The sequence below is a fragment of the Aquila chrysaetos genome, chromosome 8 (assembly GCF_900496995.4).
Source record: "Aquila chrysaetos chrysaetos chromosome 8, bAquChr1.4, whole genome shotgun sequence".
NCBI lineage: Eukaryota > Metazoa > Chordata > Aves > Accipitriformes > Accipitridae > Aquila > Aquila chrysaetos.
In genome coordinates this window covers 25,061,462-25,084,642 of record NC_044011.1, presented here as the reverse complement: position 1 = coordinate 25,084,642, position 23,181 = coordinate 25,061,462, and the positions used below count along the sequence as shown (strand labels likewise).

The 23,181-nt window shown below is 36.7% G+C and overlaps 1 protein-coding gene across 8 annotated transcripts in view; it reads left to right on the top strand.

Moving 5' to 3' along the window:
• Positions 1-23,181, top strand: part of LAMA2 (laminin subunit alpha 2) — a 394,697-nt gene that overhangs the window by 337,585 nt on the left and 33,931 nt on the right. For 6 of the 8 annotated variants that reach the window (XM_030022177.1, XM_030022173.1, XM_030022176.1 and 3 more), the window contains exons 42-50: positions 1,172-1,288; positions 4,657-4,839; positions 6,484-6,489; positions 7,583-7,737; positions 9,367-9,510; positions 10,426-10,559; positions 15,069-15,228; positions 20,193-20,317; positions 21,416-21,578. In XM_030022177.1, the coding sequence (XP_029878037.1) occupies positions 1,172-1,288; positions 4,657-4,839; positions 6,484-6,489; positions 7,583-7,737; positions 9,367-9,510; positions 10,426-10,559; positions 15,069-15,228; positions 20,193-20,317; positions 21,416-21,578 (1,187 nt within the window). The remainder of the gene's footprint in view (positions 1-1,171; positions 1,289-4,656; positions 4,840-6,483; positions 6,490-7,582; positions 7,738-9,366; positions 9,511-10,425; positions 10,560-15,068; positions 15,229-20,192; positions 20,318-21,415; positions 21,579-23,181) is intronic. The other 2 variants (XM_030022172.1, XM_030022175.1) reach the window with 1 other exon arrangement.

Sequence of the window (23,181 nt, the reverse complement as noted above, 5' to 3'; positions counted from 1 at the left end):
TTCAATAACCTGTCACATTTCTGAAGGTCACAGTCATACATTGTGTCCTGAACTCCTTTTCTACAAATTATTCTCCTCTTCCTGCTGAATCACAGTGATGTTGAACTAGTTTCCCAGTAGGGCATGCCTGTAAGATAAGAAATTACCAGCTGTCTGTTCCAAAGAGTTCCATATTGATACAAAGAAATTATGAAAAATGCCCCCTAAGATAGTAGTTTAAGCATTAACTACTATTTTCTGTGCCAAACTTTACTTCCAAATTTTGAAATAATGTCCATTTAAATAGCCATAAAGATTAGTTGGAATCTCACTTTTCAGAGTTTGAAAAATTATTGCTATGCTGGACACTGTTCCAAAAAAATCCATAATTTTTATTCAAAGCAACTGCTGAAGAATAGGAACTTACCCGTAAAGGACAGCATCGGTTTCATCTGTAATGTACCGAATATGACACACTTGTGCCTTTGATTTGTACTAGTTCTTCGATTTGAACAAATCCTTAGCTTTGAGTTTTGTTTACTAAATGGGCTTTTTCCAAAAAAATTTAGTATGTTTATTTCATAATAACCTGTTGTTAGTGTATTCTCCTCATATTTATGATCAGTGCTAGGGTGATATCATGTGTTTTTCTCAGATGTTATGTCAATGTTATCTTTAAGAAAATCCAAGAGAACTGGGCTCTGGCCAGTCTAATTGCAACAGTAAGCTGACCTAATCAATCTTGCCTCTTTCACACTATGTTCAACTCATTCAACCCAGACAACCACCTTAAGAGGAAAATTTCAGTAGTAGCTTAATCTAGGAATCAAAGCTATGACTAAACATCACACTTGTTGAATCTATCAGTGGGTCATTGTGTGAATTTGCATAAATCATACCATCTGTGATTGTCTTTTTTTCTTTTCTCTGTACACCTTAGGAAAACCCTTGATAAATATACAACACTACAAGGAACTCAAGCAGTTAGATACCATGGAAATAGGGAACTTAAAGAAACAGAAGAAGATTATCAGTGAACCCTACAACCAGTTTTACTGGACTTCCTTATTTACACAGTATAATATCTTAATGATAAATGGCTTGTTGGTTATTATGCATTTTAAATTATGTTCAAAGAAAGGATAGTGGAAACAAAGAGTTAAAGCTTCTGTACTATGTGCATTTTTTACAGAAAAGGGGGATAATCTGGACAACATGCAGAACAGGCTGAAAGATGCTGATGAGAAGAATTCCATTCTCCTGAGAGCTTTGAATGAAACCTTAGGAAAGCTGTCAGCCATTCCTAACGGTAAGCTGGAAAAGTGCCACAACACTTGACTCATCCCTGCTCTTTTGTTTCATTTTCCATCACTTAACATCTGTCTGATTAATCTTTGCCTGTGTCCACTTTGACTGTTGGACGCTGTAATAAGACAAAGATGAGCAATGTGAGAGAGAGAACTGAAGTGAAAACAGTTACGTGGTATCTGTTTCTATTTTGGCAGAGCAAAAGGTACCATGTTTCTGCAGTTTGCAAAAGGTCTCAGAAAGAAAAGAACTATGATATCAGGAAGAATGGTACAATCTGAGACAAATAGTCTTTTCTTTAGGCATGAAAAGTCTTTCTATGAACTGTTCAATGAACCATTATAATTTAACCAGTATAATTTAACCCAAGAAGAATAAAGACTTACTGACTTTACAGAAAAAGCAGGATGAAATTTGCTGGGTTTTGTCTTACTTTTCTGCCACATTCTCATTGATTTATTTTGCAGTATCATTTCCAGTCACCGTTTGGTGTTGTATATCTTTTTTAGACTGTAAATTGCTTAGAACTGGAACAGGCTTTCCTCAATGAACTCTGAAGTGCTATGCACATTTGGAATTCTATATAGCTAAAAAAAAATTTAATTCTGTAATACTCATTAAAACCACGAAGTCCTAGGATGTTAACTACTTTGTGTTGTGATAGCGAGAGGCAGGGCGCTACAACATAGTTTCATTATAATGGACAGTGATAAACTGGATGTTTGTTTTAGAAAACAAAAAGTTTTTTATCAATGTAATCTGCTACGACTTTTGTCTCCAAGGAGCACTTTATAAACTGAAGATATGCCTTAAGAAAAGTCTCTAAAGAAAATCCATATTCTGTCTGATTTGTGACGGTCTGGAAGGTTCAGACTGCATGTAAAAACTTGGCATGAAAAACAATTTACTATTCATCTTGCATGTTTTTGTTGCTTTAAGATTCCAGATAACCAAAAAGTTTTGGTTGAGATTTAGTGATCCTTGAAATCAGGCATTCACAAGAATTTGTTTTAATATGTCATGCTCATCTTATGCCACTTCCTGGGTTTTGGCCACAGGTATTGACATGACTGTGTCTCTTCTTGTGCACAGATAGATGTCTCAGTCAAACAAAATGGACCTCTAAGGCCAGTTGACCTTATGACACAGAATGCTAAATATGAAACAAGTAAAAGAAATATGAAATATGCAACCATTAGCAATGTAATAAACTCTTGTCAGATTAGAGTTACAGGGTGCTTGCTCTTGGGACAAGGACACTCATAAAAACAAGCGGATGTCTATTAAGAATGAAATTCAGAGCAAATAAATGGCATGACTAAGAAAATGCAGTAAATTAGTTGTCCAACAGGGAAATAAAGAGTGAGGATGGGGGAGGAAATGACCCGGTCATATATCTTGTTCTTCAAGGGTTCGAGAAAGCAGAGAATAGCCTAAACTAATAATTCTTGTGTCCATGCTATACTAATAGCCAGATAAAAGCAGAAAGATTCAAAATGGGATAGACAGGTAGACCACCTTAGGACAAGAACCTACATGTGCATGGATGGCATAATTTAAAGTGTGGCTGAAAATAAATATAATTTGTATGACCAATAGAGGGAAGTAACACAGTAACTCCAACTCTCACTCTGCCAGAAAGGTACATGACCACTAATAATGGCCTCAAAAAGAGATGCTTAGATATGATGAAAAAAAGAAAAGTGAAAAAAGGCAATCAGAGCTCTCTATTCTTTCACTTGTCAGTACTGATGATGATAAAGGTTTATTAAAGGTTCAGTTGTATTTTTAAGGTGCTATTGTATTTTGGGGCTTTTCAGAGCCAAAACTTCAGAAATAAGGGTGGAGTTGTTTGGAGCACAGGTATAACACATCTTTACTCAAGAAAGTAAAAAAGGCCATGTAACTCTCCAGTGTGCAGGACAAACCCACCAATTCTCTATGGCCTTAGGAAGCATCATGTGCTCCCCAGGCCACAGGCTTGATCACATCGGATGTTCCACAGAAGGAGAAGGACCTGCCTAGGAGACTATTTGGAAAACTGTGCTGTTGATCCCTTGAAATGGAGAAAATGTCCGTGTTTCCTGTGTCTTCACACAGTCATAGAATCAGGAATGTACAACCTGCTTCAAGCAGATGTTGGTATAAACTAACTCATATCAACTGTCTCTTAGTCAGAAATTGAAAGAAAACACAACCTCCTGTGCCTTCCCCACTACTGCAATGCAGTCTGTTAACTTCAGGGACTACCACAGGAAGCCCCAGTCAGTATGACAAGTGGCACTATCTACATGGTTGTTTCAGAGATGTCCAAACTTCTTAGCTGCACTCTAAAATTCTCATATGACTGAGGGACACGAGGATACCTTGGAGAACACTAGGGGAAAGCAATTCCAAGAACAGTTTCACAGGAGGCAGATGGCAAAACAGGTTCCTGTGGGTCCCACGACTCCACTGTGGTGTGGCGGTTAGAGTGGGAGTTCACATGGTTTCCCTCGCAAGCTGGAGTGTCCACTGTGACATTTTCTGCTTGCTCACTTCCTCCCATCTGTGAGAATTCAGAAAATTTGGCAGCTCCCTAGCCCAGCACAACCTGTGCTGATGGCTCATCATGTGTTGTAATCCCAGCGTGGCAACACCACATGAGCTGCATGATAAATTTTAAAGCAATCCAATTTACTAACGCAGGATTTGAATAAATACCTACTAGAATACCTAGCTGCCTGTTTTATCATTTATTAATAGCAGAATCAAAAACATTCCAGACTTGAATGTTTTCACCCCAAAGATAGAACATTCATTTCCATTTTGCAGGCAGAAAGGCGGGGCAGCATTAGGCTAATTGTTTTGCTCAAGGTCACCAAGGATGTCTATGAATGTATGTGATTAACTCAGTCAATGGACCCTTGGTCTCCTGCTTCACAAGATTATTTGTCACAATTTCAGCTGAAACACATGGAGTTAGGTTTCTGTACTCCATATACCAGAACATTGAAAGTCCTATTTCTATTGTAAGTATCAAATATTATATCTGACACTTGATCAGAGGTTAACCAGTGAGTCAACAGCAACAAGAAAATTGCATAAAAATTTACCTAATAAAAATGATTTGTCCTTTACCTACAAACAAGACTGGAGCATTTTTTCTTCCTCAGGTGCGTTTGATGTCTCAAAAAAGACATGAAGAGCCAGATTCTGCAATCCACACTTACAACTAGTAATGTCTTACTACATGTGAAGTAGGAGCTCCCAAAGAACTACACAACACAATTTAAGATGGTGGAATTTTGACCCAACTTTATTCTTAAGATGTGTGAAGGAAACTTCTGTACTCTAGGCAATCATTTCCTTATCCTTTTCTACCTACAGATACAGCTATAAAGGTACAGGCAGCCAAAGACAAAGCAAGACAAGCCAACGATACTGCAAATGATGTCCTGGCCCAGATTAAAGACCTCAACCAGAATCTCCTGGGTTTGAGAAACAACTACAGCAAACTTGCAGACGACGTGGCGAAAACAAATGCTGTTGTGAAGGATCCTATCAAGAACAGTAAGATCTTTTTTGGGTTGTTTGGTAGTGGGTTTTTTCAGTTTGTTGCTTTCATTTCACATCTCAAAATGAAACAGAGACACTCCAGAATTTCATTCACATAGCATTACTACAGCATGTTAGGATAAAAGGAACCTCTATCACTTCTATTTTCTGGACTTTATGTATAAAAAGAATTTTAAATCCTAAGGACTGCTGCTAGTAGTTGGGAAAAAAAGCTAATGACAGCAGGATGAACATCTAGTGGATAGATTTGTTCCATGGACTGCTTTTTAAAGTATTTAGGAGGTGAATAATCAAAGATTCTGACTGGCAATTCACCCCTTGAGTCAAGCAAAATTCCACACACTAACCCTGTCTTCAGTCAGTCAGATAATCAGTTCTGGGAGAAATGCATTACTTCTTTCATATACATTACTATTTTTGGTAGAACGCTGAAGACACTTAAGAAGAAAGAGAAAAAGGAGATTCTGGGAATGCTTTTTATATGTTTTGGGTTTGTTTGTTTTTTTTTTTACAGTGAATTCTGTTATCAAATGTGACGATTGCTTTAGCATTTTCACTTTGTTTATGATGGATAAAATGGAATTCTGAATTACAACACATTTTATGGGAGATTACTAGAACATATCATATCAGAGTATATACATCCTGGGCTGACCACAAAACCAGACTGTCTTTATAAAATTACTGAAGGACTAATTTCTCAGCTAACCTGGCCTCCCCAGACTGTGTCAGCTTGATGAAGCTGGGCACTTAGAAATATCCAGTTTAGGAGGCTGTCATTCTCATTCTGTGGACAAATATCCTCTTCAAATTGTAGCTGTACCAGTAAAAGAGGTTAATCCCAATGGCTGTTTGTCACTGCCTGCCTATTGCAAGTTCCTGATCCCTCATCAACTGAGATACATGTGTGAGCCCCAGGTATAATCCCCATCAGGCAGACTGATCCATACTAGTTTAGACAATATGAAAAGTAGTTATTGATTGAAATAGTGTGGTTAGATTACCGCAGGTTATGGAACAAGCAGATCTATGAGGTAATGACCTCTGGCAGGGTAGTGATAAACAAATAACAAGTGGCCTAAAAGCAGTAATTTCTTGGCACTGCTGGATCTAGACTAGGCCATCTGTCCCAGCCCAAGTATTCTAAGACTGTGTATACCTTAGCATTTTAGTTGAGATTAGGAGTGATGATTTAGAAGTGATTCTCTTAATTGTCCCCACTGACCATTATTTTGTTCACATCGAGGAGTGGTCTTAACACCTGCAAACTCTTTCATGTCAGATAAAGCATAACTGGAAGATGTTCTGCAGAATTACACTTTTACCGCTCTCCAACTGCTAATGGATATTTAGATTACAGGATGAGATTAAAGTAAATGCAGAGTAAACCGCTCCAAATGTATATAGTGTGTGTGTTGGCACTCACGACTACATGCTAAAGTAGACATAGCCTCTCTTGTATGTCAAAATTCAGGGCCTGAATTCTCATTATGTAGATGTGCAATATATAAAAGGTAATAAGTTTTTTCTAGACTAATCCTGTCCCTTAATTTACTTTACATTTATGTTTAGATCTTCAAAACATTTTCTTACGTTATCTTCTGTTTTTTGTCTTTTGTCTCCATATCTTGCCTACAGAAATGAGTACGTATGTTTTCTTTCTTGCTGTTTTTATTGTGCCTTTTCCAGTAAATGATGATTCACTGCTTCCCACCAAAGCTTCTGCATGGTGCTCTACATTTCACATTCATTGAAATAGTTAAATAGTTACTTTTTGAAGGCTCTGAGATAAAGTGAATTGGTAACTAGTTTCACTTACATGAAACCTTAAGAAGCATCTTGAAGGTTTGGTATCAGTGTCTGGGTGACTATTCAAAAACTAGATATGCAGACTTTCATGCTTTATCTAGGTATTATTATTATTATTATTATTATTATTATTATTATTATTATTATTATTATTATTATTAAATTCTTCTGGTAAATGCAGGTTTGTCCCTTTCAGTCTCATCCACGCAAACCCATACTCTCATGCTAGCCAAGTGTTGCAATCCTTAGATCTGCTGATGAACTGTCAGAGGGCATTGTTTACTAATTGTATGTTAAGAGGCAACAAAGTAATTTGAAACTTAAAGAAAAAGAAAGAAAAAATGTCCTTGTGAAATTATTAAGTTCACCTGAGAAAAAGAAAATATTTGCAGCTTACTGCCACTGGTTTTTAATCTGCTTTCAGTACACATCCAGAATTTTAAACTTGTGACCAGAATAAAGCTTTTTTCTAGTTGTGGCCATTATAGTTAATTCAAGAACTAACTTCAAGTTAATTCTAACCCTGTTTCAGAAATTACTAATGGAAACTAACCTGTTTTCATTAATCTAGAAGTTTTCTTCAAAATCGGAATTTAAAAAAAAAGAAAGTAAATATTTCATTCATAAGTGTATTTTGCTACAGGAAGTGTTTTCCATTAGTATTATCCTGACCTGAAGCATAGTTACTGCTTCAAAATCCTGCTTTAACACCTGTGTTTGCTACTATTGCTACTTTAACTTGATTCTAAGTATTCTTAAATTATCTTATTTCTGTTCAGGTAGCTTTCTGGTCTGTGTGTACCTCCTAGTAGCATATACAATCACCTGAGTATTGTGTATGCAGAATTTTCTTCGATTTTATTATTGCAATGTACAATTATTCTCTGACACTATTCTCTAAAACTCTGCCTTGTTCTTTCTTATGAAGTTGCTGATGCAGATTCCAGTATTAAAACCCTAGAAAAGGAAGCAGATCGCCTGCTAGATAAAATCAAGCCAATCAAAGAACTTCAGGATAACTTAGGGAAAAACATTTCTCAGATAAAAGAGCTGATAAACCAAGCTCGGAAGCAAGCCAATTCGGTAAGCCCTCTTTCTCAGTAAGATGACCTTTTGAGTATTGATGGGATTTTATTTTCTACTTTTATATTTCTTTTCCACAGGGTGAATCCTTTCTAATTCTAAACACATGCAAAGAGAGAAAATAATGGAGTATGATTTCTCAGATAAAAAGAAAATATTCTGATGATTTTCACCCTGTGTCTTGTTTCTTCATTTAAAACATGCCCTTGTTAAATTGATAACATCTGTAGGAATGTATCTGGAAAGGTTATTATTTAAGAAGTATTGTGGATGATAATACAGCAGAACAGTCCAAGATCATTGATTTTTTTTGTGAAAATGAAAATGTGGGGTTTTGCCTCAGCACTGATACTAAGCCCCTGATTTCATTTCATAGAACTTACATTACCTGAGAATGACACCATCTCGAACTCACTGAAATTACTGAGTGTATTTGCTTTTCCCATATTCCCAACTTTCTTTGTCCAGTACCAGTTCTGAGGACTCAAAGTTGAGTTAAGAATATATTTCTAGTCCATTTAAAGAGTTTGGAGTCCATTTTCCTGACTGAGTAATACTCTTAACTCGAGGATCAGCTGCTTAATAGTAAGGTTATTCAGCTTGTGACCTAATGTAGCAAAGGAAAAAAAACTCTTGAAGATTGTACTTAAGAAAACTTCCTGACAAATGGTTGAAAAAAAAAAACCAGCAACCAAGAATACAGAATAATAGGATCCTGTGAAAGGAGTGTATTCCATATACTCGATGAAATTTGCACACAATAGAAAGACAGGCTACAGTGATGATATGGTTTTGTTACATTCATCTTCTGTCTGAAGGTTTTGAAGTACTTAACTGTTTAGCATTTCTGAGATGATAGGGAAATTGTGAGTTTGGTCATATAATGGGTCTCCTTTTTGACAAGGTTTGCCCTAAGCATAAGGTGATACCATTATGTACATCTACTCTAATACATAAACATCTCTAGCTGGAATTGAAATACCATTGTACTGTCATTATGTCTATGCTGGCATCATGAAAGCAAACAGTATACTGTTTTTATCTGTGCTCAGAGCCTGAAGAAACTAGCACACATATCCAAATGCACATGTCACTTGGCTGTGAAAATGAAACTTAGTTAGAAATACCAAGTCCGTTAGGGGCTATGTAAAAGCAGTGATAGACACAACTGTTGGTTTAAAAATAATTGTTAAAAGGTGTCTTAAATTGGCATAATCAAAGATATTACAAGGGAAAAATAGATCATCCTGTTTACCCAATAGCAATGTGCTGTGATCCCTCCAGGAGTGCTGCTTATTTTCTTGGCTGCACATTCTACTGCTAGAATTCCACTGCTGTTTGCGTTAGACCAGTATATCTTCGAGCTATTTTTAATCCATACAGTTCATCCTTTCAAATGTGAATGCCAGAAAGAGCTTTTATTTCCTTTCAATAAACAATCCGAGAAAGAAAATTCCATTTCTACCTCCTGTGCATATCCAAGCAACTCCCTGGTACATGTAACACAGAAATGGGAAGGAAAAAAAAAAGTATAATATTCTCATAATTATTTGGAAGCATCTAAAGTTATTTCTGGAATAATAAGCTGTAAACTGAATTCTTTCTGCTATGCTTTTTTTTTTTTTGAAGATCAAAGTGTCCGTGTCCTCTGGCGGCAATTGTATTCGCACATACAGACCAGAAATAAAGAAGGGAACATACAACACTGTCATTGTCAATGTGAAGACTGTAGTTGCTGACAATCTGCTTTTTTACCTTGGAAGTGCCAAGTTTGTAAGTCTGTCTCCTGCTTTTCATGTCAGGGTTGCTCGAGCAAATCAGACTACTGACAAATACAGAAAATTAAAAAGTTTTTTTTTCCCTCCTAGATGCTTCAAAGCAGTAGTAGAGGGCCTAAGATAATCTAGACATTTACTGTCTTTGGTATTAATATAGGGACTTCTAGAATATGACCAGCAAATATTTTTTATATTTTTTTATTTTAACTAGATATGAAATGGGAGACTTGTACATGGACTACATAAGAGCTTTAAAATGCACAGTGCAACCAGGGTAATTTTGGGGTTGGTTGTGGGTTTTCCCTTGAGAATGAAATAGCTAATCATCTTGCATCTGTCAAAGCTCCTAATTATTGTAATTTTAAGTCAAGACTACAATTCCAAGCATAATAATGATGAATGATTCCATTTTGCATGAGCCCTATAGCAGGCAGACTTCTAGAATAATCAATAATAATTCAGTAAATGGGAAAAGTATTCTATTTCTAACATTTTGAACTATATATCTTATTTATCTAATACAAAATTAAGAGGCTAGATTGCATCATGTATTAGTCTAGAATCCTGATATCTTTCTGCCATCCAATGGATGTTTTACAAACAATGTTACTCTGAGTTAAATTCTTCTCTTGATGGCTATAATATTAACATTTCTGTCAGTCTAGCAGCCATTTACTGCGTATCACAGACAGAAGTCATTTCCCATCTTTGGCTTAAGTTTCCTTGTTTGAACCAACAAAGGCAGGAAAAAAAGCATCTTATTTTAGATCACTGTGAGAAATTATATTCATACTTTACTGTCTATATGGTTTTCTGATGCCTCATCAGACCTTCTGAAATGTGAAGTGTTCTGGAAAACTTCCTTTAATTAAAGTATGAGACTGTTTCTATTTTCATATTTTACATGTAGACTGACTTTTTGGCCATAGAGATGCGCAAAGGCAAGGTGAGCTTCCTGTGGGATGTGGGATCTGGTGTTGGACGGGTAGAGTATCCGGATCTGACCATTGACGATGGGTTTTGGTACCGGATTGAAGCCTCTAGGCAAGTATATATTTCACTTCCAAGGTTTGGTTCTTAAAGAAAAAATGACTAAATCTAACAAGTTCTGCTTCTAATCCACTGTCCTCAAGTTGGCATACCTCAGGTTTACGTGGTTTGCTATGTTTGAAACATCAACTTTTTTAAAAAAAGATAATGTCATAAATATGAGAAATTCTAGTCTGGTTTAATGAAAGCTTTTGACCCTACATCCAATAGTACCAAAAGTGTATATGCTACAATTACTATTGAAATGTGAATTTTTCTGTGTCACAAATTTATTTTCATCACATATTTCCCCTCTAGCATCAACAATCTATGACTGCTTATATTCCCTTCTGTTTACCTATCACTCTATCGATTCTGTTCTTCAACTAGCTTCCTTTTAAAATCAGTTACAGGTTTTGGCACTCAAACAGATAACTACTATTCTTTTCTCCTTGAATTTCAAAGAGGAGCAGCTTTTCTGAATTTCTGGTCTTGATACAGTACTGCAAATGAATGGTCTGTCATACAACAGTATCTTGATTCTTACTCAAAATGCCTTTACCATAGGCAGAATGTCTCTTCAAACTGGAAATACAGTTTATGAAACCTCAAGGATGAAATATTCTGGAACGTTAAACTATACTTTGTAATTTGAGATCAGGTGTTGAATGCTTTGAAACTTTAGAAATATAGATATCTTAATATTCAAATTTCACATTTGTTAGTTGAAGCTTATATTTTCTATTCAAATAGCAAACACATGACAGTAATTACAGCATAAGGATTACATAACTTTATATCCTTTATCCTCTACTTCTGAACACATCTTAGTAATTTAGGTAATATTGCAAGTTGATATGAAGCTAAGTAATTCCTCCTGGATCATTACAGTTAATTTCACATAATATTAAACATAGAACCAATAACATACTCAGAAAATGAGAGAAAGAAGGAGAAAGAAAACAAAGCACTCTAATTCCAGTTACATCCATAGCTCTCAGAGGAGGAAACGGCATCCAGTTTAAATAATTTAGTGAAATCACAGAAATCAGCCATTCAGAGCAGAGAATTAAATTATGGCACCATCTCCAGAAGATGGCTTAATGAAACCTTATTGCTAGGAAAAAACAAACTGGGGTACCATACAAATTGTTGAAATCTTCACCAGTTCATATTATGCATACTAAAACAGCTTCATGACACAGTAATGCCAGACTTGCATTTACAAGAAAGCTGCTTCAGCAGAATATGGAGCCAGGACATGGTATAAAAATTCACACATTCTACAAAAGCACATTGCCTATTAAGCTGGTTGTTCTGGATATATAGGGTGTGCATGCCATTAGTTTTGAACAAACTGCTGGATCAGCAATTTAGAACAATTACAGCTGCAGAAATCTGAAGTACAGAGCAGTGTTTGGGAGAATTAGATTGCACAGACACTAGTTGGATTTGTGGGATTAAGATGAAGAGCTCGGGACTGATTTTGCATTCTTAATGGAGACTTCATAAATCACGTACCCTACTGAAGATTCTTCAACTTTGAACATTTTAGTCCATTTGATAACTCTCCCCTGACTCCATAAGCTGTTGGAGAATTTTACTCATTTCATTCCCTCACCTTTTTTCTCCAAATTTCTGCTCAGTTCCAGCCACAGATTTTTTTCAGCAACCTGGCAGAGCTGCCTGAACATCTGGAGCAGGGCATCCACTTAGAATGAAATTCTGGCATTGCTGAATTTTGCCATTGATTTCAGTGGTGAGAGGCATTGACACACAATAATAATGATGTGGTCAGTTTAAAGGTTGTTAGCAGTTCTTAATCAAGGATCCCAAAGGGCCTTAAAAAGAGGAGATGCGATGGCACAGAGGTTGTGAAATTCTCAAGGTCACTCAGCATACTGAATGAATATGAAAAAACGGACTGTTGAGTAATGATCAGAGATGTTCAGTTCAGTTAAAGTTTGCACCAAATTTTCCAGTTTGTTAAGACTAAATTGATAATTACTGCATCTGTTTTCCAGGGACACTTTTAATTTTCATCACCTTTTTATTTAAAGCATACTAATACTTTGCATTTTATTGTATATGCAGAGGTTATAATGGAAATTTTTTTTTTTTAATGGAATTGAAGTAAAATTTGTTTATTCATATAGGAATTCCTAAAGGAATTCCCTATACTCTGATTGTATGGGAATTTAACAAATGTCACTTACAGAGTTACTTACCTGCTTACAGAGGCAAATCTGACTGGCATCAAGAACTACAATCAAAGTATCAATTAACAAAGGAAAGTCTGGCATAACAGTATGTGACAAAATGATTCAAAGCAGGTTTGCAACATGCAAACAATGTCAATTTTGTGAAACAGCCAAAGAGATGACAGAATATTTTTGAGACTCCCTAGATCAGTGAAACAATGTCACTTGACTTCAGTAGGCCTCAGTTAGGAGCAGGACCTGATTAGTTGTAATTTTAATAAAATGTGATTTAAGTATTACCATTGTTTTAATTGTTAATGACAGAGTTTAAGCAGCATCCTTCCTTTGAGGACAAAGAATGCTTGAATCACAAGTTCACTTTAGACACATCCAGCCCAGCTCAGCAAGAATTCAGTCTTAAACTAGTGGCAAATCTAAGCCATACTTTCCAATGAAGATTTTCTGTGCTCTCAAGGGGTCAAGGAGCAGAGGTTTCTAAATGATATTTTGTAATCTAATGTTGATGACTTGCAAAAGTCATCTCATTTACATAATGCATCCCCTAAAGAGCAAACCCTGCATGCATGGCATTATGTGAATTTTTCAGATGATCAGCCAGACAGTGCTGGTACATCTTGTGTAATCCTCCAGTTTTGCAGAACTGACTATCACTAGAACAATATCTTCTAACCTGACGACTTGTCACACACAGGATAGCAATGTCTTTTTGCTGTCAAGTTAGCCAAGTTCTTTCTTCAAGCTCAATTGTCCTCCCTAAATAAGAGAGAATTATTTATGGAAGAGGCTCCATTGTTAGCATTTCAGTCTGTTTGAAGATGAAAGAAATCTGTGCTATTTGTGACATATTAGACACCCTAAAAAGTGTCAGTCTGCTCAGTGACTTCTGCGTTGTTGCACTTGGACGTTTTTAAACTGGAATCTTGATTGCAGCACAATATAGATTGAAAGTGCCAATGACTTTCTTTCAGAGAGCATCAAACTTAAGCAGTTTAAAAGAAAGCCTTTAGCAACTGTTAGTGTTTTGACAATTACTACATTGAGAACTTTTATCCTTTAAAGGGCTTCACATCAATAAACCTGAAAAAAAGTAAAGTGAAAAGGTGGAATTTCTGCTGCTTAGAAAGCTATCTACTTATCATTCAGTTGATTGTGGAATAAAAGGTAAAATATTGTTATTAAAAGGAAATTTAAAAAAAAAATCTTTAGAATAATGTGGATGGCTTTAGCCCACTTCTTTAAAATTATTTGGACATCATGTTCGTATACCCCAGATGTCACTTAGGAGATTCCCTAGGAAACTGAATCCCATCCATGTGTTTTCCAGAGCTGCCAAATCAAGGTATGGGTGGGTAATTGAAAGAGCTCCAGTGGTTTTTTTGCAAATATGTATTTTTCACATTGAAAGCCTTGAGATCCCTGACTACAAAGGAGGCAAGATGGCATAGATCTACAAAGGTATTCCCCATTGATGGGAAACCCTCAAAATTACTTTGTAACTCTGCTTCATAGTTCAGGAAAAATTTATCAAAACTGAAATGTCACAACTAAATTTTTTTTTTCTTTCTTTTTTTTTTTTTTTTTTTTTTAATTTAAGTGGCTTTTTTCCAGTTCTATGTTATTTCCTAAGAAAACTCTCAACTAATTCTGGTTTTGGGGTAATAGGTTCTAAGCCAAAGAATGAAAAATGTTTTTTATACATAAAATGCATAGTCTTATAGGATTTTTCCACCCTCTAGAGCCCTGGTCCAGTAAACTTTCTAAATGCAGGAATTCTGTAAATACAGGATAGCAATGTCTTCATTTAGCTTATTCAGTAGCCTAAGTTATGCAGTCTTCCTTGCTATGCTCTAAATGTATGTTCTTCAAGTAAAGCTTTATTTAACATAAATGGCAGTTCTTCCTGAAAGCTATGCTTTTAACTTTTAGTTTGCTTGTTATTTCAATACTCCAAGCCAATCTTTTTTTTCTAATTAGACAAAAAGGAATTTTGCATCTTTCCATGCAGCAAAGTTCAGAATTTTAGAAAAAAAAATGCAACTTCTTTGTTTTAGTCAATGAAAGTTCCACTTCATCTGTAGAGTGAATTTTCTTCAAAAAGGACATTGAGGTGAGAAAAAACACTGGTTCTGTGATCATGTCTTTAACTTACGCAGGCATAAGAGTATTCATTTGTATCAAAATGGAACATAATCAAATCAGTAATACATACCTCTATTAAAAGATGCCATCTGAAATAGACTTTTCCTATGTTTGGTTTAACTACTGACTCTGTATGCTTAAATTATTTTGTTAAAATCTCCAGGACTGGGAAAAATGGCACAATATCAGTGCGAGCTCTGGATGGTCCTAAAGCCAGCATTGTGCCAGCCACATTCAGTGCTGTCTCCCCACCTGGATATACCATTCTGGATGTAGATGCTAATGCCGTGCTGTTTGTCGGTGGTTTAACTGAAAAAATAAAGGTAATGTCTTGTCCGGTGCTAGTGTATTAACTGGCTGTTTATGTGAAAAATTTTCGTTATTGCTTACAGCAGAAGTAGTAAACTTTAATATGCTGGCATCGTTGATGCTACTATGTTGTAGTAGGTGCTTTAGTAGCAAATAGTACACCAAGTACACTCTTGGAAGATTATTGGGATTTGCCTAGACATGTAGGTGCACAGACCTGAAGTTTGTCTGCCCATGCTGTTAACTTCTAATCAGAAGCCTGGTGGCTGGCTGTATTGATGCAGCATTTAGCCCAAACAACTAATTCCTACTGGATAGCTGGGTGCTTTACTTTGGACACACTGCTGCCCCAACAGGCTTTCGGTATCATAGTGACAGGAGCTCATTTCTGTTTCCATACATCCCTGGTCTCTTAACAATGTATATAACAATATATATTCCTTTGCATTCAGAGTTTTTTCTTTGTCATGTACCTGCAGTATCGCTTCCTCCTTTGCAGTCTACTTTTGGCATTTCTGCTTTATTTTCTTCATTTTTGTTCCTGTTTTCGCCCCTGTACTACCCTTCTTTTTAACTGCTACCTGCATCATATCCCTGATCTATTTTCTCTTCTTTTTGCCTGTTCATTTTTCTGGTGACTGCTTCTACACTGCTTAACTTAATGGGAATGAACAGAAGATTTATGCCAAATAGAACAGATGGAAATCTTTCAGCAAAAAATGTTCTCCACTAAGTACTAATTAGCATATATTTTCCAGTGGCATTCATTACAAAAGAATTTAAATGAACTATTTTGTTCCTGATCAATATTTTGATTTTTAATATTAACATTACAAAAAAATCCTCATTTGGCATTAAAAAACCCCTAACATTTAGACTTTCCCAAACAGTGAACTCAAAGAACTTTTTTTTACATTAAAGCTTGTATACATCCTCAAGCGTTGAAATAGCACAATATTTTATGGTCCAGCTTTCTAGTTTTTAGAAAGTTCAACTTTCTAGATGGTTCTGATTTGGGAATATGTGGATAGACGTATTCCTTATATTCCTTTCTTACAGAGAATAGGGTGTGTACATATTTCTAGAGAGACAAAGACAAAATCAGAGGATACAAGAGGAATAGAGAATGTAGATCCCACTTGCTTGAAATTGGTGTCTTGAAGTCCAGCTTTAGCTTCAAAGATATCCATGTGTCTTGGAGCACCGTCAGGTAACTTCATTTTAAAACTTGATCGTGGCTTCTGCACACACAAAAAAAAGCAATTCTGAGCAGACTTGCACAATTACCAGCTAACTTAACTGAGATACAGCTGACTTTGACAAGCATTCAGAGGAACAGGAAAAAAATTCATAAGATTTTTGGCTAGGAAATTGCAAGTCAGTCCATATTAGTAGAGCTCAGATCTACTCTCTCTATCTGAAATGGATCCACAAAAAATCATGAATATTTTCAAGTTCTAAAGATGCAGATGCAATGAATCTTGACATTTCTTGTTGAACTTCGAGAGTGTAAATAACTGCCATGCATTTTCTTTTACGTAATTTGACTTCATGTGGGAAATAGGCAAGGAAGTCAATTGAAGAATTTCTTGGAGAATTACATATTAGAAAAAACAGCCTTTCTGTCACCTTTTTCTATGTTCTTCTTACAGCCTTAAACAGAGGTTCTTGTTAGCTCTCTACCTTCCAGCTTTCTATCTAGAGGCAACTAAAGGTGTTTGCTTTCTTCTGTTAGCCCTAAACAAGAACCTTCAAAACATATTTCTAAAATTAATAAATCATCAGTTGCTGAAAGTGGCTCTGTGCTGCAGATTAGTGACCCTTACAAAACCAGAATGGCCTCACTGGCTTTCTGTATTCTGTCCCTTTGATCTGCTTTTTCAAAGAGAATGGAATTAAACTGGGGAGAGGTGCTTTATCTCCCACACCTAACTTACTTCTCAGCTTTCTTTCATTCTTGGGTTTTTGCTATGTCAGATAAATTTTAATTTCTACTGTTGTTTACACCAGTAACAAATATTAATTGCATTGGCATTATGTCCTGTTTTTTACTTGCCATAATAACACAGTGGAATAGACACTCCACTCGGCTGAATCAGGACTAGTCAGTGCTTGCAGTGCTGCGTAGCTACAATGACCAAAGGCCATAACACATGAGTCCATAGAGGCTGCAGGGCATCTATGTGTCTGCCTGCCTCACTAAAATGCTTAACTGTCAGAGTCTGACTGCAGGCTCGGGAAGACAGGCTGGCTCAGGTAACAATCATAAGTGCCAGAACTATGATTAAATGAATAATTTAATTGCTCTGCATTTAGAAAAGCACTCAAGAGTCTGGTTTATACAACATTTAAATTTCGTTGACTCAGTTGAGACCCTAGAAAATGTACGGTCAGGTGGTTTCTTGCTTGTTGCCTTTGGATGATCCCCCGAAGGGGTCATGAAACTTCAACCTTAAGTGCCAGCCTAAACCCAAACCTTATTTTAATTTTATTTTAGATTTCACTTTTGACTTATCAGAAGACAAGTGGGGCAAGTACTGAAACACAGTAATACCATTTATATTTGTACAGCTCTAGAGCATCAAACCTCCCAGACCAGAGCTTTTACCTGAATTCTACTTCGAAAAAAAATATTGTGTTTACATTAAGAATCCAGAGAATCAAAGATGAAACAGAAATTCAGCAACATCTGTTCTGTGCCACAGCATAAAGTAGTCTTGTGCCTAGTCCTAATTTGCACAGCAAAGCTGTCACATTAGACTAATAAAAATGTATGTTTTACTTGATGCCACCTATAAGTTTAAGTGTTATAAATATTTTTTTGTTAAATAAAGAGCTCTCAGTATTATAGTTTGATGGTAGAAAAAGTGAGGCAAAGGTGTAAGGAGAGATCATATGTACTATTTGAGTAACCAGGCCCCAAAGCTGGTACCTACTGCTCCAATAAAAGATGTCACCACTCCTAAAAAAGGTCATCTCACTTAGGTTGTACTGTCAGAGGAAAAATTAGTTTGAATTTTAAAATATTTAGTATTATATCTACTGCTTTTACTTGGTGTTTACTGGTAGTAGTATTTATTTGGGGTATTTATTTAGTATTTAAATACTAACAGTATTTGAATAATATTTAGTCAAGAAGAATTACTTAACAATGAAGCTTCATGAAGTGTGTATTTATGAAAAAGTTAGAGATTTAGCAGAATCTCTAGAGGGAAAAGGGTTCAAGGGCTCTTGACGTTTCAGCGTAAACAAAAGGACCTGGAACACAGTAACGTTTAAATCTGAATCCTTTCCTGATTGTTTTTCTTTTTTCCTTTAGTTAGATACAGTGAAGCAGAGGTGGGTAGTGAGCACAATTCAGCACATAAGACAGTTGTAGGGTCAAGTATGAGGTGCGATGCTGAACCAGAACAGGAATTGTGGATGCTGCAAAAGTCTGATGCCAGAACAGCCTTTTTCAACCTCAGTAAGATTTCTCCAGATATTTTCTGGACAATTCTCCATTTTTTCATCTTAGTCAGGAAAACCTTCCTGAATTAATTTTTTTTTTCTCCAGGTAAAGAAAGACAAGGGCAGAGGTAGGAAGACAGTGTAAGTTTGGTATGACTGGTATATTTGCAATTCAGGGTTTTCAACACTATCAGATTTGCTTTGTTCAGACACAGTCTGTAAATTAAAAGATTGATAATTTTACTTTTGGGGGAATTTTTGTCATCATGTGGTACAGTTGTCAGGCTCACAAAATTAAGACCTTAACTGAGACTCTTTTCTAAAACCATGAAGATCTTTGGATATTTATCAAGGTCACTGATATTTTTTAAATCTTTGTCTCAGAAAACTGCTTTTTCATATTATTGGGGTTTGGAGTGCTTTAGATTTGTCCTGGGATTTTGTCCACATCCCTTTTTGCATGCATCTTTGCAGTGTGTTCAAAAAGAAGGCTCATTTTCAGTTTTTAAAAACAACTTTCATCTGACTTGAGTAGAAGACTGTGATACTTAGATGTCATGAATTTCTCCGAAGTGACATTAAGTTCATACTTGTTGCTAATTAAAACCTTCCCAATTACCCTGGGAAACATCACTAGCACATTAAGTCTTTTGAGTCATACTTTTCCTTTAATATTTTCAAGTTGCACTTCTCCCTCCATATTCTCTTGCAAGATCTTAATATTTGTAATTGCTGTATGGAAAACAGCAGGTGCTTGTCTATCTCAAATAGCTAAGTATATAGATTTTCAATCAGCTCATATTGATGAAGTGAAATTTAAATGAAACTAGGTATTTTTAGAATGATAATTTTGAGCTGAGTACTCTGTGTACTGTCAAGTATTACTACCTTGATCATGTTACCATTTATGATCTAATGAGCGTTACCTCATATGTGTGACCCTAGCTTAATGAGTTTTGATGGGATATGAGTTTTAATTGCTTTGCCATCTGCACTTTTTTCTGCATCCAAAATTCAGCATGAACTTTACAGGTGTAGCCAGTTGAGTTCACAGTTGGTCTTTCAGCTTGGACGATCTGTTCAATTTCCAGGCTTTTGAGTATTAAGTACAGTAGAACCACTTTGCATATTGTATTGTAGGCGATTCCTCATAGTCCTTTCTATGAAGTCTTAAACAAAAACCCAGATAGTCCTTGAACAAGTGGGAGCGGGCAGCTCTCTGAATAGCCAGGAAAGCTGGCAGTGACATGGAAGCCAGGGCAGCTCCTTGTTCTTCAGGAATCATTCTGCCTAGGCCTTCCACAGAGTCTCAAATATAAATGCGCTTTTCCATTCTGACTGTTACAAAGTTTAGCTCACATTTTTGCAGATCAGTTGTTCGATAGGAGGGCTTCTCAGATTAAATATTACTCTTGATATTTAAAATAATAAGAAGCATTTTCTGGTATTTGTGATTTTCATACCAGTTATGCTTTCAGACACAGTAGATCAAATTGAATTCTAATGAAGTTTGTGTTTTCTGTTGCAGAAGTCAGATGCTGTAAGAGTCACCACCTTCACTGGCTGCATGGGTGAAACCTTTCTAGACAGCAAGCCCATAGGACTGTGGAATTTCAGGGATATCGAAGGTGACTGCAAAGGATGTGCTGTCAGGTAAGTAAAGCACTGAGTGTTTCTCTTGCTCCTTTGGGAACCTGACACTGCATTCTGTGGTAAGCAGCAGGAATTTCCACAGCAGCCATCAAGTTCCAGTAGACAGCTGTGGTCTGTATGCAGCGCTGAGAGTTGTAGGAAATACGAAGTTAGGTTGCAATGACACCAAGAGGGGAAGCACCCAGTCTGAGTCATAAATATGGTCGGTGTAACAGTGCTGTGATGGAAAGACTCCTGCTAACCAGTAACCGGGATTAGTCAAAACGTGAGAGAGGGTGAGATCCGCAGTGGGACTGAGTCTGACTCATGGACAGCTGTGGTGTGGGTACCTGCACCTCTTACGCAGCATGGGGCAGAGTGAGGTCCTTCAAGGTGGCTTTCACAGCCACCAGTGTAGTGAGCAGAGACCCCTGCAAGAGAAAGGTGTTTCCATTCTTGAAAGAGAATGGGAAATCCTGTCCCTGTCAGTGACCTGTGGTTCCAGGTAGGGTAAATGGCCCATCCAGGCAGGACCAGGATTTGTCTATGTAGGCTCAGAACTCTCTTCAGGAATTTTAAAACAACGTATGTTATTTCCTTTCCAGATGTGTCCTTGTCCTTCGAGAGCTGTGATCTTCATTCCTCTTTCCCACCAAACTAATCTTAAACACTTTTCCGGTGCCATGTGTTAGCTTCAAAAGCTGAGGGCCCTTATACAGAGGCACCACTTGATACTACAGCACAGTCCTGGGAATTATCATGTAAAGAAGACAGACTCTAGGTCTCTCACATCCTTGTTTATGGCTTTCACAGTGACCCACTGCATGAAAGCACCACTGTTGTCTTAGATACTCCTGTTTTTTAGTGAATTTGGCAGTATCAGTATATGGTATAGAGCTCACACTGCATTAGGTAAAATAATTGTAGACCCAGTCAGGGAAGTTAAGAGTAGGCAAGTTTTCAAACTTTTTTTCACTTGTCAGAACAGAGGTTTGATATGAAATCAAACCAAGTTCAGGAAGACTGCCAAGAAGTGTCCCCTCACTCCCCTAGCCCTTCACTTCTTTTTCTTTTAAACTCACACGGCAAACGAAAATGGTTGGCATTGCCCCTTTTCAGCCCACAGGTGGCAGACGGTGAAGGGACGGTCCAGTTCGATGGTGACAGCTACGCCATGGTGAGCCGCCCGATCCGCTGGAACCCCAATATTTCCACAGTCATGTTCAAATTCAGGACCTTCGCATCAAACGCCCTGCTGATGTATCTTGCTACTGATGACTTGGTAAGAACAACCAGCTAACCTCCATGCTCCTTACAGATTTCATGCCATCTTTGCAGTGGCTGAATTCTTCATACTATGAAAACAAATAGTAGTTTCATGTAGCACTGTCCCGGTTTGACATTTATTGCCTGGTTAAATGCTGGCCAAGTGAAGACAATGTTACAGTGTGGAAGTTGACTGCCTAGTGTTTACTGACTGGGGAGCATTATGTTAGACTGAGGGGAACTCCAGCTTTTCCGAAATTTTTGATTAATCTTCATTTATCCCAAATGTTTACCTGTGCAAACATTGTCAGTTGTGGTTGTACATTCATAGTTTAAAATATCGTAGTGTGAGGGCAGGGAGAATATGGGAAGAGACAAGTCTTAGAAGTCCTACTGTTACGAAGAAAAAGTTTGTGTTTAATGTGAGTGGCATTAAAGGGGAACTGAATGGTGCAGCAAACGGTGCAATGGTGATGATGTTTTTACAGGGTCTACAAATGGTGCCTTTTACAGCTAAAACAGAGAATAGAAACATTAGTTATAAAGCTGTTCAAGGTTTTTATTCACACACACTATTAAATGTGTGTGGATAACAGGGAGAGGTTATTTATAAAGACATCTGGCCAGATCCTCACATGAATCAGGACTAACTCAAATTCAGCATCTCTGATCCAGATTGATTTGCACACCTGGCTGGGAACAGTCCTTTCCTTAGCCTTTTCATATGGGCCAGAAATTATGTACAGCAGTTCTCACCGATGTCTTAAAGAATTACTGAGCACTCACTATTTTACAAAAACTGTGTTTGTGTAAATCAGTCTTATTTCAGATTCCTATATTTTGGGAAAAATTATCAGAATTGCTGAAATTATCAAGGAGGAGGGTGCTCCTTCTGACTGACTACAGTAAAAGATAACATTTTATTATGATAATGAAGTAGTTTTTTCTAATTAATTTTTATAATTGAATATTGAAAGTATAATTAATGTAATTATTTTAGATGGTTTTGTATAATTATTATTCATTTATGTAGTTTTCTAGAAAAAACTTATTAACCTGAACTTCTGAAAAACACTGGGAACTGGAAGGCAATGGGTCCGTGATACAATTTGTCTCTTAAGATATTGTCCCACTGTATAAAAACTTCGAGGATGCTTTTTCTAGTGATGCATGGATAGACATGCATAAGCATTTAAAATACTGAGTTTGTTAAATTTTACTCTTTTCTTCTTAACATAAATTTATGTTCATATACATAACATTATTATCACTGTTTTGCATAAGTATTCAGCACATGGTAAAGTATTTTCATTCTCCCTAGGTCTGAGCACAGGTGGAACTGGCCATGAGCAAAATGATAATTAAACTTAAAATTTCTCCCAGTACATTCATGTTCTGGGTCATAGTTCCACCATTACTTACTTAATGCTGTTCATGCTGTCCAGTTACCTGGCTATTTGTTTTGCTCTTTGTATCCTGCCAGCTCTTTTTCTGTAGATAGTGCAGCATATACCATTGCTCCAGTCAGCCATCCTCAGTTACTGCTTAGATATTGGTGCTAGTGGTTGATGAGAATAACAGTTCATAGCTCTCTGTTGCTCCATCAGTACAGATTATTC